Raw genomic sequence first — 17,642 nt, forward strand, 5'->3', positions numbered from 1 at the left:
TAGCTTTGACTTATTCAGACCCCTTGAGTTTCAATTAATCAGCCTGGGGCTGGACGCCGGATGCTGGTGTAATCTGCTGACTTGATTGGCTACTCAATCTGTGAAAGTGTGATGTGCCATGATAATGATCTATATTGTGATGAATATGACTATTGAATTCCAATGACTCTCCACTGCAGTCTGCACAACTTCAATCACTGGCAATGATTTGATCAGTATTTAGAAATGCATACTGGTGTGCATACAACAGTTACCAACACACATGGGCTACCTGAAAGGTTTTATTCAAAGTAGTAAAATAAAAATAATAATACTGATGATGATGATGATGTTGATGATGAATATAAATAAGCACTTCACATATCGTGGGGTGTATGTGTGTGTGGAACTCAATTCATCCACCACCGATGTGTAGCATCCACCTGGGTGATGCATGACAGCCAGTTGGCGCCAGAACGCTCAACCGCACTTCAGCTGTCATGGTGGAGAGTAGGCGACCCGAAAGCGTCAATTAGATGTCAAGGAATGATTAGGTGGCCATGATAGAAGGAATGTCTGTGTGGGAATTTAGCCAGGGCACCGGGGTTACACCCCTACTCTTGCGAAGAGTGCCAATGGGATCTTTATTGTTCACAAATTATGTTAGCAAATTTATGCACTTTTTTTTTTTTTGAAAGAGCACCCAAAATGTTGTAAATGCCCCCCCCCCCCCCTACACGCAACTAAAGGGGTTCATAATCAAGTGGTCTTTGTAAAGCACACTCACACATGTAGCTGTATTTTCCATTTGAAACTAATTTGGTTAATGTAGGGTCTTTCAACAATGGATTAGGCGTACTTGTAAAGTAGTTCCAACAGTATATTTTGTACTGTACACTGCTTTGAAACTGCCAATGTGCTACCGCGATTGTTTTCCGAAAATGTGTTATACTTGAAAGGAGATGGAGTAGGTTATCTTTAAGGACTGTGATTTTGTATAATATGCATTAAAGTAGAGGGTTAGGCTACAGTATCCCAAATCACTCGCAAGCGAGTTTTTCTCACTGATTTTGAATGGGATGACTTGCGTGGTTGTCTTCTCACCTGTGTGACCTTGTCAGTGACGTTGTGTGTGCGGTCTTTGACTTTGGGGGCGATGATGGTTTTCTCAGAGGACGGAGAGGAGGGGCACTTCTTCTCGTTGTTGGCCTCGGAGAAGTTGAGCGTGATGAGGGGAATCTTGTTGATGGTGCTGTACTTGTTGAGGTTGGAGTCGGAGGTGGAGCCGAGCAAGCTGGACTTGATCTGGTTGAGTGGTCCTGAGAGAGAGAGAGAGAGAGAGTGAATGCCATCATTGGGAGTTGCTGCCATCTAAGTAGTATGGTTGGATTATCTTTTACTTATTTATTTACTTATTTTTAATGAAGGTTATTTGTTTTTCCCCCTCCCATTTTCTCCCTAATTGTATTTGGCCAATTCCCCCTGCTGTCCCGGTCATTGCTCCGCCCCCTCTGCCCATCTTGGGAGAGTTGTAGAGTAGCACATGCTTCCTCCGATACATGTGCAGTCACAGCCACTTCTTTTCACCTGACAGTGAGGAGTTTCACCAGCAGGACATAGCGTGTGGGAGGATCACTCTATTCCCCCCTGTTCCCCTCCCCCTGAACAGGCACCCTGACCGACCAGAGGCGGCACTGGTGCAGTGACCAGGACACATGCCCTTAATCCATCTTCCCACCCGCAGACACGACCAATTGTGCCTGTATGCCCATTGCCTGACCAAGCTGGAGGTAACACAGAGGCTCGAATTTGCGACCCTCGTGTTGGTAGGCAGGGAATCTACCGCTGCACTAGCTGGACCCCCTGGTTGGGTTATTGTTGATCTCATGTGAGTGTTCTGAATGGACAGCAGATACGTCTAGTGCTTGTTGTGACATGGGTAGCGAGCATGGAGAGGCCTGGCCCTTACTTTGGAGTGAGTTCAACCACAACACAACACCGGGATACAACAGATACTGAAACACAAACTCTACGCCCTCTGCTTGACCCCTCTAGGTGGAACAGGCCTTTCAAAGTTTCTCATTAAACGCTAATGAAGAACACTGTTTGTGAAAGGAAAGAATGACTAAATGCACACAATCAAAGAATGCAACTTTACACAGTTAGTCAATATATCTTATGGAGCAGTGATTCCCAAACTGTGGGCCGTGGCCCACTGGTGTGCCGCGGAGGTACTGGAGGTGGGCCGCCAGGAGCAAAAAAAAAAAAAAAAAAGCGTACATTTTTGGACAAATACAAACTACCAAATGGACTGTGACTAGAAATTTGAATAATACACTAACAAACTAGGTTAGACCACCCAAATCAGTGTTTTTATTTCACTATACATCCTGGAACTTGGCGCTAATGGCGTTAGCATACTCCATCCACATACAGTACATGAAACGGTTAGCATTTGCGCTACAGTAATGCATTGTAACATTGTAACAGCAACATTACTAATGTGATTTGGGTGATGTACCCCAGCCTGCGAGCTTTCAAACCATGTCAGGCTAATTTGAATTCAAACTAGCTAAAAGCAAAGAAAATTGCAGTGCATTGTTTGGAGAGAAGGAAATGAAATGCGTGTGCATTTTCTTTTCAAAATCACCTGTCAAATCCCACTTTAACCCCTGTGCACGCAAATATTTCTGATGAGTAAGGGGGGGGGAAATGTTGGCAATCTGGCTTTTAGGTATTTTGCAGATTTTCTTGTATTATTAATTAATGGATTATTAATTTTCCGTATGTGCCCCGGTATTCTTAAGTTTGGGAACCCCTGTTATGGAGAATTAAAAATACGTTCACTCGTCATACTATGCAAAGTTCCCTACATTGCATAAATTACAAACAGGGATTCTGTGAAATGAACCGCCTGGTTCTCGTGAATACATTCAACACTGTGACAATACATGTGACAGCACTACACACACACAGCACTACACACACACAGCACTACACACACCGACACCATGTGACAGCACTACACACACCGACACCATGTGACAGCACTACACACACCGACACCATGTGACAGCACTACACACACCGACACGTTGCCTGATGAGAGTGATAACAAGTGACAAAGACAGAATCACTGATTCAGCGTGTGAGCCGGTGGAGGAAGGTGGCACTATTTAAAGTAGAGTGATTGGGACTCAAGGACAGAGAAGCAGACTGTTGACCATGAGAGATTGCATGCGCGGCTTCAAGGCATGCCACAGTAAGGACACATCATTGCAGTCTTAAACAGTAACTTAAAGGAAAAAGCTGAAGCCATACCCCCAGCCATCCAGGAGCGAGACACTAGCAAATCAGGAGAGAGAGGAAATAGGAAGTGAAGAGGAGTACAAGCTCTGTGGGGAGTAAACATATTTGTAGAATGACATCCTGCATACATATTGTGATGCTGATGCAATGACAAATCTGCCAGCATAAATTTTGACAACCCATATGTCAGACAAATGAGTCAGTTATAACTCTGGGGACTCTCCATTTGACATTAATCACAGTAACATATTTATACATAAAATCAAACTCAAATCAAAAGTTATTTTTAACAACAAGCAGTAACTATAATTTGTTGTTGTTCTTCTGTGTTTAGTGATATTATGATGTGTAATGCATGCAGCATAAACAGTGAGCTACAGTTCAAGTGCAAATTAAATTATTCTGAACTAGAACGAGGGTGCGCACTGCGCACATATCGTTTGAGCAAACAGTCACAGAAACACAGTCACGTTTTTCTCATTCACTAAATGTCGACCAGGACGCGGAGGTTGCATAGATAGAACAAAGAGAGCTTATAGAAGGTGGGAGGTATCATCTCGTAAAGCACTGATTGTCTTCAATGGACAAAAGCAGGAAAGCGATTGAATGCGTTGCTTCATGCAAGTGTATGCAGAGGTCAGGTGAGCATGGCGTTCACTGAGCGCTCCCTGGGGGGGGGGACTGGCTAGGGTTCAAAGGTCAGGTGCACTGAGACTGAGTCATTTCATATCGTGCCAGTTTTTTGAGGCTCCGGCCCGTGCATTTGCAAGCACACAGTCAGTCATCCACCTCCAAGGCATTTGCATTCTACATCAACCTCCGTCATGTGAGCGCTGGGAGGAAAACTCATGCAACAAGCAGGCTGTGTACAGTATCCACTACAGTGTGTGTATAATCTAATAGACTAACTCGTTACCTTTGATATTGCGACCGTTGTCTGCGATTGCAGCAACACAGCGTTGGGGAAGAAGGAAAGAGGGGAATGGAGGTGAGAGAGGAATGTCTGCTTTTCTATGATGATGAATGGAGACCTGGGCTAAACCCCCAGAGCCATCCATGAACAATTCATTATGGTGAGGTAGACACATGACTGTGTCACCCACTTGGAGCTTTTCCAATGAAAATGGTAGATCAGACTGATTGGCTTGGTGGGCCGGTCTGCGGCGCTTCCACCCGCAGACCAAATGGGGGGTGAAAGGCTGGTAAGTGATCTAAACTCGGGGGAAATCGATAGCACAGAGAGTGTACTGTAGATGGTGGCTCGGCTCAGTACAATACTGATTAAGAGAGATTGGTAGGCCAGATTCTGTATCTCCTATGGGACCAAAGGGAGTTTGAATAATAACATAACTTACATGTAATTAATACAGTCAAAGTATAATTAGCGCTTGTTTTATGAGTAGAAAAATACCCTTACAAACCTCTTAATGTGGATATTTTGGGAATTGACATCACACCTCACTTATTGGTATTAGCTCACATTACCTGGCTATTACTATTAGTCTTGTCTCCTGGTGTTTCTGCTGGAGCAGTGGAGTAGCGAGAGAAACATTACCAAGAGTATACAGGTTTTTATTCAACCAACACTACACTTGCTGATTACACTAACTAGCACAACTTCAACCAGAAAGAGGTGAACTAAGTAGTTTATTTAGTTGGTTGTAGTATTTGTATTGGTACTACACATGATTGGGGACTGGATGATGCAATAAATCAAAATTCAATATATCGCAATACAAAAATGTATCAATGCATATTGTGGGGCAGAAAAAAATGATTGTGATAGTGATATTGTAGGTTAATTTCACAAGCTCAAATGAGATTATTTGCACTTTATAATGACATTTTTAAATTGTTGTTCTAGCAAGCCATTGCCATTGCTAGATTTGTGATTTATTTAAGATTTATTATTTATTATATAATATTATTTATTTATTATATTGTATATTGAGCCGTGAAGAACCCCATATGGCGTATCAAATCCTATCGTGAGATAAGCATTATTTTCCCATCTTCAGGGACTACTGCTCTACAGCCTCAAAGTACCTGCAGAGTACAATAAGAGATCCGTACCTTCACTGGCATGGCGGTCCCTGAAGGCCATTTTGGAGTTGCAACGAAAGCCTTCCATATCGTGAACAGAGGAAGCCCTGCGAATACTGCACATGCTCTCCCTGGAGGCCGTGGGAGTGAGGCCCGGGATTGAGGGCGCCGGAACTAGCGTGTCCCCTGGGCTCTGGTCCTTGGTCTGGGTGTTGGCCTGGTGCGGGTACATCCGGTCCCAGGGACCCTTGGGCGAGGAATGGTCCAAGGGCCCAGACACAGGGGTGGAGCAGTGGCTGGGGCCGATGAGGGCACGGGTGTCGTTGGCGTAGGAGGGACTGCAGCTCTCGCGGGTTGGGGGCAGTTGGTAGTCGCGCGTAGCCACCGAGCCGTCACTGTGGCGTGGGGAGTCCACCATGACGGCGTCGGGGTCCTCCTGGGGCAGGGACTGCTTACTGATGCCCAGGAGAGTTAAGGCCGGGAAACGGAAACGGAAGAATCTCCCTTTCCCTGATGGAGCGAGAGAGAAAGAGAGACAGGGAGAGAGGATGAAGCAAAGAAGGCAAGGGCGTACAGTACATAGATACATGTAGAAATGGGAAATGTATACATTTCCCAGCAGAGCTCGAGCCGTGGCCACACAAGTCCAGCTTGGTGCAGCTTGGTGGCGTGTCACCTTTTCCTGGTTGAAAACGGCACCGCATTTCCTGGTTATGTTTAGGCAAGTAAAACAACTTGGTTATGTTTAGGCAAGTAAAACAACTTGGTTATGTTTAGGCAAGTAAAACAACTTGGTTATGTTTAGGCAAGTAAAACAACTTGGTTATGTTTAGGCAAGTAAAACAACTTGGTTATGTTTAGGCAAGTAAAACAACTTGGTTGGGTTTAGGTTGGGTTTAGCAAGTAAAACTTGGTTCAGGTTAGGGGGTTAGGGTTTGGGTTAGGCTTAAAACTGAACAAGTCGGACACGGCGTGTCCACGTGCGGGACACAAACCCGGCCCTCCTGTGTGAAAGGCAAAGGATCTAGACTTCAAGGGAAAGGTGCAGGCGGGCCCACCAGGCCTGTAGAACGGTAGGGGAAACACAGATAGATAGATAGATAGATAGATAGATAAATAGATAGATAGATAGATAGATAGATAGATAGATAGATAGATAGATAGATAGATAGATAGATAGATAGATAGATAGATAGATAGATAGATAGATGTTGGTTTTGGTATGGTATTGGTCCTTTCGGAAATTCGTTGTTTCACATACAGTACAGCACAAGAGCGGGAGTCACACCATTGCTTCTGTCTCAACGTCACATTATTCCATATGATATGGTATATCTAGCAGTAGAGTAATTGCTATCATATCCTGGCATGAATTCTGATGAGAACGTATTCAGCCATTCTCCCTCTGGCGGTGGCTTGCTACAGTAGGTCAGTATAACATGGCGGAGGGAGAGTGTCGTTGATTTGCCCGCCCTGAGATCAACAGCAGCATGTAAACAGAGCTGGCTGTGGTTTGTAATGAGCCAGCAGGATTGGTGTGACTCTGGCTGACCTTGTGTTGTGTTTTCATGGTGTGTTAGTAACCTAACACGCTCGCAGTCCACAACAACAACCCTGCTGAGATCTCACACGTGTTCGCCAATAGCGCTGGAAAGCCTGCCAACGCGGGCGGCTATCTTAAAAAGACCAGAGCAGATCAAAACAAAATGCCCCGTCTCCCTCAGGCACCGCTTCAATCTTCAGCTTCCTTCAAATATTCATGGAGGAAGACATTTGCTGCTTTCTAATATGATGGCAGTAGTGCGTTGAGGAGCCAGCCCTATAAAAGATTAGGTGCAGGTTTTAATGAGTGATGGATAGCACCTGGGGAGATGAAGGAGAAGTTAATGTAGAGAGAGACATTTAGGATGCTGCTGCCATAACGGCAGCTGCTTCTTCTGAAGGAATATTAACAAGGAAAAGTTGAAGCAGGATAAGAATATACTAAAAGTTTAGTCTAAAGTCCCTGTGAAAATAAGTGTGTGTATACTATAGACGCACACATACTCAGACTCGTACAAATATGAGCTTTTAGTCGCATCACATTATCTGCAGACACATAGACACCATAGAGACAGGCATGCTCACAGCTTTCACACAAGGATGGCAGACAAATCCTCCATGTTGTGAATCATTTAGTGGCCTGAACATATGCCATACATATCAGAACACATATCAGAATGCTATCACACCTGAACATATGCAATACATATCAGAATGCTTTCAGACCTGAACATATGCAATACATATCAGAATGCTTTCACACCTGAACATATGCAATACATATCAGAATGCTATCACACCTGAACATATGCAATACATATCAGAATGCTTTCAGACCTGAACATATGCAATACATATCAGAACACATATCAGAATGCTATCACACCTGAACATATGCAATACATATCAGAACACATATCAGAATGCTATCACACCTGAACATATGCAATACATATCAGAATGCTATCACACCTGAACATATGCAATACATATCAGAATGCTATCACACCTGAACATATGCAATACATATCAGAATGTTTTCACACCTGAACATATGCAATACATATCAGAAAGTGTTCAGACCTGAACATATGCAATACATATCAGAATGCTTTCAGACCTGAACATATGCAATACATATCAGAAAGTGTTCAGACCTGAACATATGCAATACATATCAGAATGCTTTCAGACCTGAACATATGCAATACATATCAGAATGCTTTCACACCTGAACATATGCAATACATATCAGAATGTTTTCACACCTGAACATATGCAATACATATCAGAATGCTTTCAGACCTGAACATATGCAATACATATCAGAATGCTTTCAGACCTGAACATATGCAATACATATCAGAATGCTATCACACCTGAACATATGCAATACATATCAGAACACATATCAGAATGCTATCACACCTGAACATATGCAATACATATCAGAATGCTTTCAGACCTGAACATATGCAATACATATCAGAACACATATCAGAATGCTATCACACCTGAACATATGCAATACATATCAGAAAGTGTTCAGACCTGAACATATGCAATACATATCAGAATGCTTTCAGACCTGAACATATGCCATACCTATCAGAACACATATCAGAATGCTATCACACCTGAACATATGCAATACATATCAGAACACATATCAGAATGCTATCACACCTGAACATATGCAATACATATCAGAATGTTTTCACACCTGAACATATGCAATACATATCAGAATGTTTTCACACCTGAACATATGCAATACATATCAGAATGTTTTCACACCTGAACATATGCAATACATATCAGAATGTTTTCAGACCTGAACATATGCAATACATATCAGAATGTTTTCAGACCTGAACATATGCAATACATATCAGAATGTTTTCACACCTGAACATATGCAATACATATCAGAATGTTTTCACACCTGAACATATGCAATACATATCAGAATGTTTTCACACTGAACATATGCAATACATATCAGAATGTTTTCACACCTGAACATATGCAATACATATCAGAATGTTTTCACACCTGAACATATGCAATACATATCAGAATGTTTTCACACCTGAACATATGCAATACATATCAGAATGTTTTCACACCTGAACATATGCAATACATATCAGAATGTTTTCAGACCTGAACATATGCAATACATATCAGAATGTTTTCACACCTGAACATATGCAATACATATCAGAATGTTTTCACACCTGAACATATGCAATACATATCAGAATGTTTTCACACTGAACATATGCAATACATATCAGAATGTTTTCACACCTGAACATATGCAATACATATCAGAATGTTTTCACACCTGAACATATGCAATACATATCAGAATGTTTTCACACCTGAACATATGCAATACATATCAGAATGTTTTCACACTGAACATATGCAATACATATCAGAATGTTTTCACACCTGAACATATGCAATACATATCAGAATGTTTTCACACCTGAACATATGCAATACATATCAGAATGTTTTCACACCTGAACATATGCAATACATATCAGAATGTTTTCACACCTGAACATATGCAATACATATCAGAATGTTTTCAGACCTGAACATATGCAATACATATCAGAATGTTTTCACACCTGAACATATGCAATACATATCAGAATGTTTTCACACCTGAACATATGCAATACATATCAGAATGTTTTCACACTGAACATATGCAATACATATCAGAATGTTTTCACACTGAACATATGCAATACATATCAGAATGCTTTCAGACCTGAACATATGCAATACATATCAGAATGTTTTCAGACCTGAACATATGCAATACATATCAGAATGTTCACACCTGAACATATGCAATACATATCAGAATGTTCAAGATTCAAGATTTTTTTATTGTCACTCCGTAGTACAAGTATCACGTGTGAAATTCTTGTGCTGTGAACTCCGTTTACAACATAGTACAAATATAACAGGGCATATGAGTGCAAAAACAACAAGAGACACAACAAGCAATAAGGCATTAGAGTGATAAGACAAGTCAGAGACAGTGGCATATTCACTGCACATAGGTGCACATGTCATGTGCATACTTTGGACGTACTTAAACATTTTAAATTCGACGTATTTGACATACAGGTGCAAATAGCATATACCTAATTAAACATACAACATTAAACATTAGACATACATAATGGTAGCATCTACAGTGCGGTACAGTACAGCTACTACACTATTTGTGTATGTTAAGGAGTCTCGTGGCCTGCGGGAAGAAACTGTCCCTCAAGCGATTTGTGCGTGCTTTTGGGACCCTGTATCTTCTCCCTGAGGGTAACAGGGAGAACAGGCTGTTGTGGGGATGGTTTGTGGCTTTGATGATCTTCAGGGACCTCCTGAGGCACCGCTGGTTATATAGTTCCTGCAGTTCTGGCAGCTCACATCCTGTTACGTGCTGGGCCGTGCATCTCACTCTTCGTAGCGCCCTGCGGTCCATGGTGGTACAGTTCCCGTACCAGGTGGTGAAGCAGCCAGTCAGCAGGCTTTCAATGGTGCCTCTGTAGAAGTCCCTAAGGATTTCTGGCCTTAGCCCAAATTTCTTTAGGCGCCTGAGTCCATGTAGTCGCTCTTGGGCCTTTTTGACAACAGTGGCGGTGTGACCGGCCCATGTCAGGTCCTGGTGGATGTTGACTCCCAGGTACTTGAAGCTGTCCACCCTTTCCACCACTGTGCCGTTGATGGTGATTGGGGGGTGTGCGCCCCCCCCCCCCCCTCCTGTAGTCTACAATGATCTCCTTGGTCTTGGAGACGTTCAGAGAGAGGTGGTTGTCCTAGCACCACTGTTCTAGGGCCTTCACCTCCTCTCTGTAGGCTGTCTCGTCGCCCCTGGAGATCAGCCCCACGACTGCTGTGTCGTCTGCAAACTTCACGATGGTGTTAGAGATTTGAGTCGCCACGCAGTCGTGGGTGTAGAGGTCGTACCAGAAGGGGCTGGAGACGCATCCCTGGGGCGCTCCTATGCTGATGGTCAGTGGGGAGGAGGTGAGGTTGCCCACTCTCACCACCTGGCGGCGGTCTGTCAGAAAGTCCAGGATCCAGTCACACATTGCTGTGTTTAGTCCCAGGACCTTGAGCTTGCTTACCAGCCTGGAGGGTACTATGGTGTTGAATGCTGAGCTGTAGTCCACGAACAGCATTCTCACATAGGTGTCCTTCCCCTCCAGGTGTGAGAGGGCAGTGTGGAGTACGTGTGCTATTGCATCTGCCGTGCTCCTGTTGGGGCGGTATGCAAATTGGAGCGGGTCGTGGTCCGGGGGGAGTGTGGGGCGGATCTGTGATATGACTAGCTTTTCAAAGCACTTGCTGGCTATGGGCGTGAGGGCTATTGGGTGCCAGTCGTTTAGGCTGGTCACTTTCTGCTGTTTGGGGATGGGGATGATCGTTGCCGCTTTGAAGCAGGAGGGAACTTGCCGGAGGGAGAGGGACTGGTTGAAAATGTCTGTGTATACGCCTGCCAGCTGGTGGGCGCAGGCCTTAAGGACCCGCCCGGGGATGCCGTCCGGGCCGGCCGCCTTGCGTGGATTGATACGCAAGAACGACCAAATGTTTTCACACCTGAACATATGCAATACATATCAGAATTTGCACTGTATGTCAAATACGTCGAATTAAAATGTCCGAACATGTCTAACGTATGCACATAACATGTGCACCTATGTGCAATGAATATGCCACTGACTTGTCTTATCGCTATTCTGCCTCATTGCCTATTGCTGCTTAGTATTGCTTATTGATGCCTATTTCTTATTGCCTATTGCTCATTGCTTGTTGCCTATTTGTACTATGTCGTAAACGGAGTCCACAGCACAAGAATTTCACACGTGATACTTGTACCATGGAGTGACAATAAAAATCTTGAATCTTGAATCTTGAATCTTGAGAATGTTTTCACACCTTTGAAAACAAACCTCGCTGCCATGACACACAGAGAAAACATAGCTTCCCTTCTTGATGTGCAGAATTGTTAAGGGCACTAGGGGTGAAGGATAAGGGCAAAATAAACCGTGAAACAACCTCTTCAAACAACATCACAACATCCCCCTTGTAGATTTGTCTGAGCTAGCATGGACTGTATTGGACCTGCCATATACTGTACCACTCCAGATTGTTTTTTGTTTGTATGTTTGTTTTTGCAAAAGAGTGAAACAGTACAGTGTGGCTGCATTGGGGACATAACATAAAGAGTGAAATAATGTACAGTATGGCTGCATTGGGGGCATAACATAAAGAGTGAAATAATATACAGTATGGCTGCATTGGGGGACATAACAAAGAGTGAAATAATGTACAGTATGGCTGCATTGGGGGACATAACAAAGAGTGAAATAATGTACAGTATGGCTGCATTGGGGGACATAACAAAGAGTGAAATAATGTACAGTATGGCTGCATTGGGGACATAACATAAAGAGTGAAATAATGTACAGTATGGCTGCATTGGGGACATAACATAAAGAGTGAAATAATGTACAGTATGGCTGCATTGGGGACATAACATAAAGAGTGAAATAATGTACAGTATGGCTGCATTGGGGGACATAACAAAGAGTGAAATAATGTACAGTATGGCTGCATTGGGGGACATAACAAAGAGTGAAATAATGTACAGTATGGCTGCATTGGGGACATAACATAAAGAGTGAAATAATGTACAGTATGGCTGCATTGGGGACATAACATAAAGAGTGAAATAATGTACAGTATGGCTGCATTGGGGACATAACATAAAGAGTGAAATAATGTACAGTATGGCTGCATTGGGGACATAACATAAAGAGTGAAATAATGTACAGTATGGCTGCATTGGGGACATAACATAAAGAGTGAAATAATGTACAGTACGGCTGCATTGGGGGACATAACAAAGAGTGAAATAATGTACAGTATGGCTGCATTGGGGGACATAACAAAGAGTGAAATAATGTACAGTACGGCTGCATTGGGGGACATAACAAAGAGTGAAATAATGTACAGTACGGCTGCATTGGGGGACATAACAAAGAGTGAAATAATGTACAGTGTGGCTGCATTGGGGACATAATATTAAGAGTGAAATAATGTACAGTGTGGCTGCATTGGGGACATAATATTAAGAGTGAAATAATGTACAGTATGGCTGCATTGGGGACATAACATAAAGAGTGAAATAATGTACAGTATGGCTGCATTGGGGACATAACATAAAGAGTGTAATAATGTACAGTATGGCTGCATTGGGGACATAACATAAAGAGTGAAATAATGTACAGTATGGCTGCATTGGGGACATAATATAAAGAGTGAAATAATGTACAGTATGGCTGCATTGGGGACATAACATAAAGAGTGAAATAATGTACAGTATGGCTGCATTGGGGACATAACATAAAGAGTGAAATAATGTACATTATGGCTGCATTGGGGACATAACATAAAGAGTGAAATAATGTACAGTATGGCTGCATAATATAATGAGTGAAATAATGTACAGTATGGCTGCATTGGGGACATAATATAAAGAGTGAAATAATGTACAGTATGGCTGCATAATATAATGAGTGAAATAATGTACAGTATGGCTGCATTGGGGACATAATATAAAGAGTGAAATAATGTACAGTATGGCTGCATTGGGGACATAACATAAAGAGTGAAATAATGTACATTATGGCTGCATTGGGGACATAACATAAAGAGTGAAATAATGTACAGTATGGCTGCATTGGGGACATAATATAAAGAGTGAAATAATGTACATTATGGCTGCATTGGGGGGCATAACGGGTGGCTAAGCAGGGAGTGGCAGTGCATCTTTACCTCCCTCATGGCTCTTTGTACTTGGGTGACACTGACAGGGAGGGAGAAACTCATTTTAGACCAGTGCTACATGTCTTCTTGGGTCAATGCGCTGTGTTTAAATTAACTCTGCAGCCAGATGCTGACAATGCCGGAAATGACAATTTGCATTTAATTGGTGATTCAGTGCAGGTAGCTGCCTGTGCTCGAATCGACTGTATGATTAAGTCATCCATCTTGGTGCAGATGAAATAAAGTTAAATTGGCCGTTCTGATTTGTGGAAGAGAATTGTGCACTGTACAACCCTCCGAGGTTCATCTGAGCTGGTTGCTATGGAGCCGAAAAGGACTCTGATCATGGATACCTGGCGCCATCTGAGTCATAGCAGTCTACAAACTGATCCTAGACCAGCATTCTGCGGCTGAATTATATTGACAAACAAAAAACACTCAGATTACTATAATCACTATATTGACCGTGATATACTGTAGCTACTTTGGACAGAGCATTTTGCACTTTCTTTGTAGTTTCTTTTTCACTGTTTTTTTTGTATCTTTTTTCTTGTTCTTTCTTGGGGTGGATACTAAAGCTTAGAATTTGCTGTTCATACTTGATTTGTAAGACAGGGAATCTACACAACAACAATAACTTGTTTAGAGGGAACAACTGAAGCACATTTCCCTTCAAAACTCTGCCTTTGTGATTTGAAAATTCCCAAAGAAAATATTTAGATAATTTTTTGCCAATTAATTGCACAACCCCTCAACATCCCCCGCTTTCAACAGCTTGATTTAAACACCAGCCTTGACTGCTAAAAAGACACCTTAGCAGAATAATGAATGGTAGCTCCTCAGCCATTCACATGCTCAGAGCTGTATTTCTAATTACCGTGCCTAGAGGCTAGACGTAGACGCCATCAATCTTTTAATTAGCCCATCATTCAGTCACGCTTTTCCAAATGGTGGCTGAGAAGAGAGTGTATGCTGCTATTTTTGATATTGAAGGCTATACTGCCCTTTAAGTACAGATAGGTGGTGTGGTGTGTGTGTATGTGTGTGAATGGCTACGATCTCTCTCTCTCTCTCCATCCCTCTCAATCTTTCTCTGCAAACACTCGCCAGTGGCTCTACACAACCAGCGGACACACAGTGGCCTTGTTGCTATGATACCAGATAGTATATTTGCATTGAATTTTAATTGGACCCTCAGATCCCAATGAAATGTGTTCCTGTAATGTGAGCGTGATTCAGAAGTCAATGCAGAAGCAGCAAAAGAACAATATAGAGAAAATTGTCTTTTTTAAATCCCTTTTGTTTGTCTATTGTTCATCTTCTTCTTTTTCTTCTTCTTGATTTCGGCTGACGTTGAGTGAAAAATTAAGTGCAGTGGTGCAGTTTAGAAACCCAACATGAACCCATCTAGGGTGTCCCGTCTCTACATTATTTTGTTGTTTTCATTTTGTTCATTTCTGTTTTTCGAAATGTGCAAATAAACAAATAAAGTAAAAATAAATAAATAAATAATGTGCTAACTAGCTCATTTGCATGCAGTATTCCTGTACCTTCAGGAGGACTACAGTAGCTGGGCTGCCAGTATTCACCAGCTCTACAGACTAGCACACGTATTTCTGTAGTGTCCCCACTTTGCCCGACACTCATTGACATAGTGAGAAAATGAAAGTGTACTGTATGGTTTTAAAGACCTACACAGTGTTGCCAAGGACAATCAGACAATCTTAATTCTTTTCTTCTTTTTTTGCATATTTTTAAAAACATAAATGGGCAAAACGAAAACAACAAAATGCTCATTCAAGGTCTCCTCAAGAAATACATGAATACATTGATCTAAACGAAGTGACAAAGTGATCATTTGTGCCACCATCTGGCTTGGTGTGTTGCTATTTGAATATCTCACATTGCATATGGAAATATGAAATGCATCACAAGCTAAATTATTTCCTTTGTCAGTACTCAGTACAGCACAATGTTTCCTCTGAATGCATATTCTGCTCATTTTGTTCCTTCTGTGTGGCTCGAGTCTGTTATTGGACGCCTACAAATTGCACTACTGTCTGTCTTTCAAGGTAGTGCCATGTGGCAATAACACTGATGACTCACCTCATGTTGGCTAGTGTACCTGACTACCTGTGTATATCTAAATCTGCGGTAGAGACATTTGTTGGACCTTTCCCTCTTTTGGCCACAAGTCCACAGAGACCGATGGGCAATAGCATAAAGCGCCTCTTGGCCTTTCTCCCCTCATTTGTGGCTGGATGGAAGCATTCCCGGCAAAGCCAGAACAAAGCAAAATGGAAAAATTCAAGACTGTCACAGGATGGATGGATACTCGCTGAGCCGCAAAGGCAATCAATAGCAGCAGCACCTAATGCATGGCTGCCCGCTTCCCAGAGGGACCCCCGCTAATGCAACACATGGATCATCAGCACACAACATTTCAATACAGCCTCTGTCTCTCTGATACAAGAGCAGGCTCAAATCATGCTTTTTGCCAGCTTCAATTTACCTCTGTGGTGGTTTGTGCTTCTAGAATGTTCCTTTAAATTATGCAGCGGTAGAATCTGTGACGTCCACTAGCAGATGGACGCTAGTGGAGGGTGCGTGTGGAGGGGTGTTGTTGAGCGAAAAAATGGCAAGAAATGCAATGCTGGGTGTCTAGAGTTAATTGAGGGAGGGCGCTGTTGAAATAAGGGCCAACAGATACAAAACTTCTCAAGTATTTTCCCTGCGACGGCACAGACTTAGGGCCCTATCTTTGCAGCGTTTGCGCTCGTTTAACACCGTGCGCAATGCAAATTGGGGGCGTGCACGAGCGCATGCCTGTTATAATTGTACTGGACATAGGCGTGCCACATGCCAAACTAGGCGTTTCAGCGCAAAAATGTGGGGATAGATGTTATTATCCTATCGTCAGCAGCGCGCAATTACTTTGCACTAAGAGCTTTTAAAAGCACCTCTTACGCGCTAAATACCCCGCTGCGCTTGAGCGCACCATATAATCTCCGTGCTGCGCAGCGCAGTGCAGCATAAAATTCCTTTTGGATATGTCATTACGCACAGCCTTGCCACGCCAGGACATCAAATTCTACTGCTAAAATTGGGTATTAGCAGATAATTCAGTGAGGCAATCAACTATAACTCACTGAGAAACTTTTATCACATTGCAAAGAGGGAAATTAATTGAGAAAACTTGTTGGACAATGGACATAGGCTATTCACCTTTACCTATCCCAGAACCCGGAGGGTCGTTGGCACCACAGACCATCTGTCAACAAGGGAAGAAGTGTTAGGATGATGTCATCATTCCTACTATGATGTCATAGATCACTGATGATGTCGCAGACGGTGATGATGTCATGATTCATAAGTGTCTAAATCTTGCCTCTCTGATGGTCTCACTGATGATGTCATAACACAAGGTGATGTCATATTCAGGACCTATAAAGGTTTGCTCTGCAGGTCCTCTGGAGTTGTTCATAGACTAATCTCACGACAACCTTCTGCAACAGTTCCCATCTTCGAACCTTGCAGACTCAGCTATCAAGTGCTACAGCGTTCCTAGTTATCGAGACTTCAGTCTACCAAGTGTGTCTTGGACATTAAGTATCCGCACGTAAATCCACATGTCTCACAGCAACCCTAACAGTATGAACAACTCAGAAATGGGTTTAGCGGATAAGGTTCCACCGATCAAGGAGGAAGACCCTGAGGGCTGAGACGCCAGTTTTCCCACCGGCCGCTTCAGGTGGCCCACCAGGCGAATCAACGAAAGGTCTTGTCACCGTGGAGACCTTACAAACAGCGCTGACAGCGGTGCAGGCCCTGCAAACGCACACCACGAACATTCTTTCTGGCCTGCTTGACACCCAGAGGGATCTGGCTTCTGAGGTCATTGGTCAGTT

The 17,642-nt window shown here is 42.8% G+C and overlaps 1 protein-coding gene across 1 annotated transcript in view; it reads right to left on the reverse strand.

Moving 5' to 3' along the window:
- The window catches only part of LOC310773224 (voltage-gated inwardly rectifying potassium channel KCNH7-like), a gene marked incomplete at both ends in the record, with an annotated part of 106,782 nt that overhangs the window by 22,589 nt on the left and 66,551 nt on the right, over positions 1 to 17,642 (reverse strand). Inside the window, 2 exons of the mRNA XM_083633115.1 lie at positions 1,084 to 1,298; positions 5,362 to 5,841. Coding sequence (XP_083489241.1) covers positions 1,084 to 1,298; positions 5,362 to 5,841 — 695 coding nt within the window. The remainder of the gene's footprint in view (positions 1 to 1,083; positions 1,299 to 5,361; positions 5,842 to 17,642) is intronic.

This window comes from Poromitra crassiceps (genome assembly GCF_964638095.1).
Source record: "Poromitra crassiceps genome assembly, chromosome: 3".
Lineage (NCBI taxonomy): Eukaryota > Metazoa > Chordata > Actinopteri > Beryciformes > Melamphaidae > Poromitra > Poromitra crassiceps.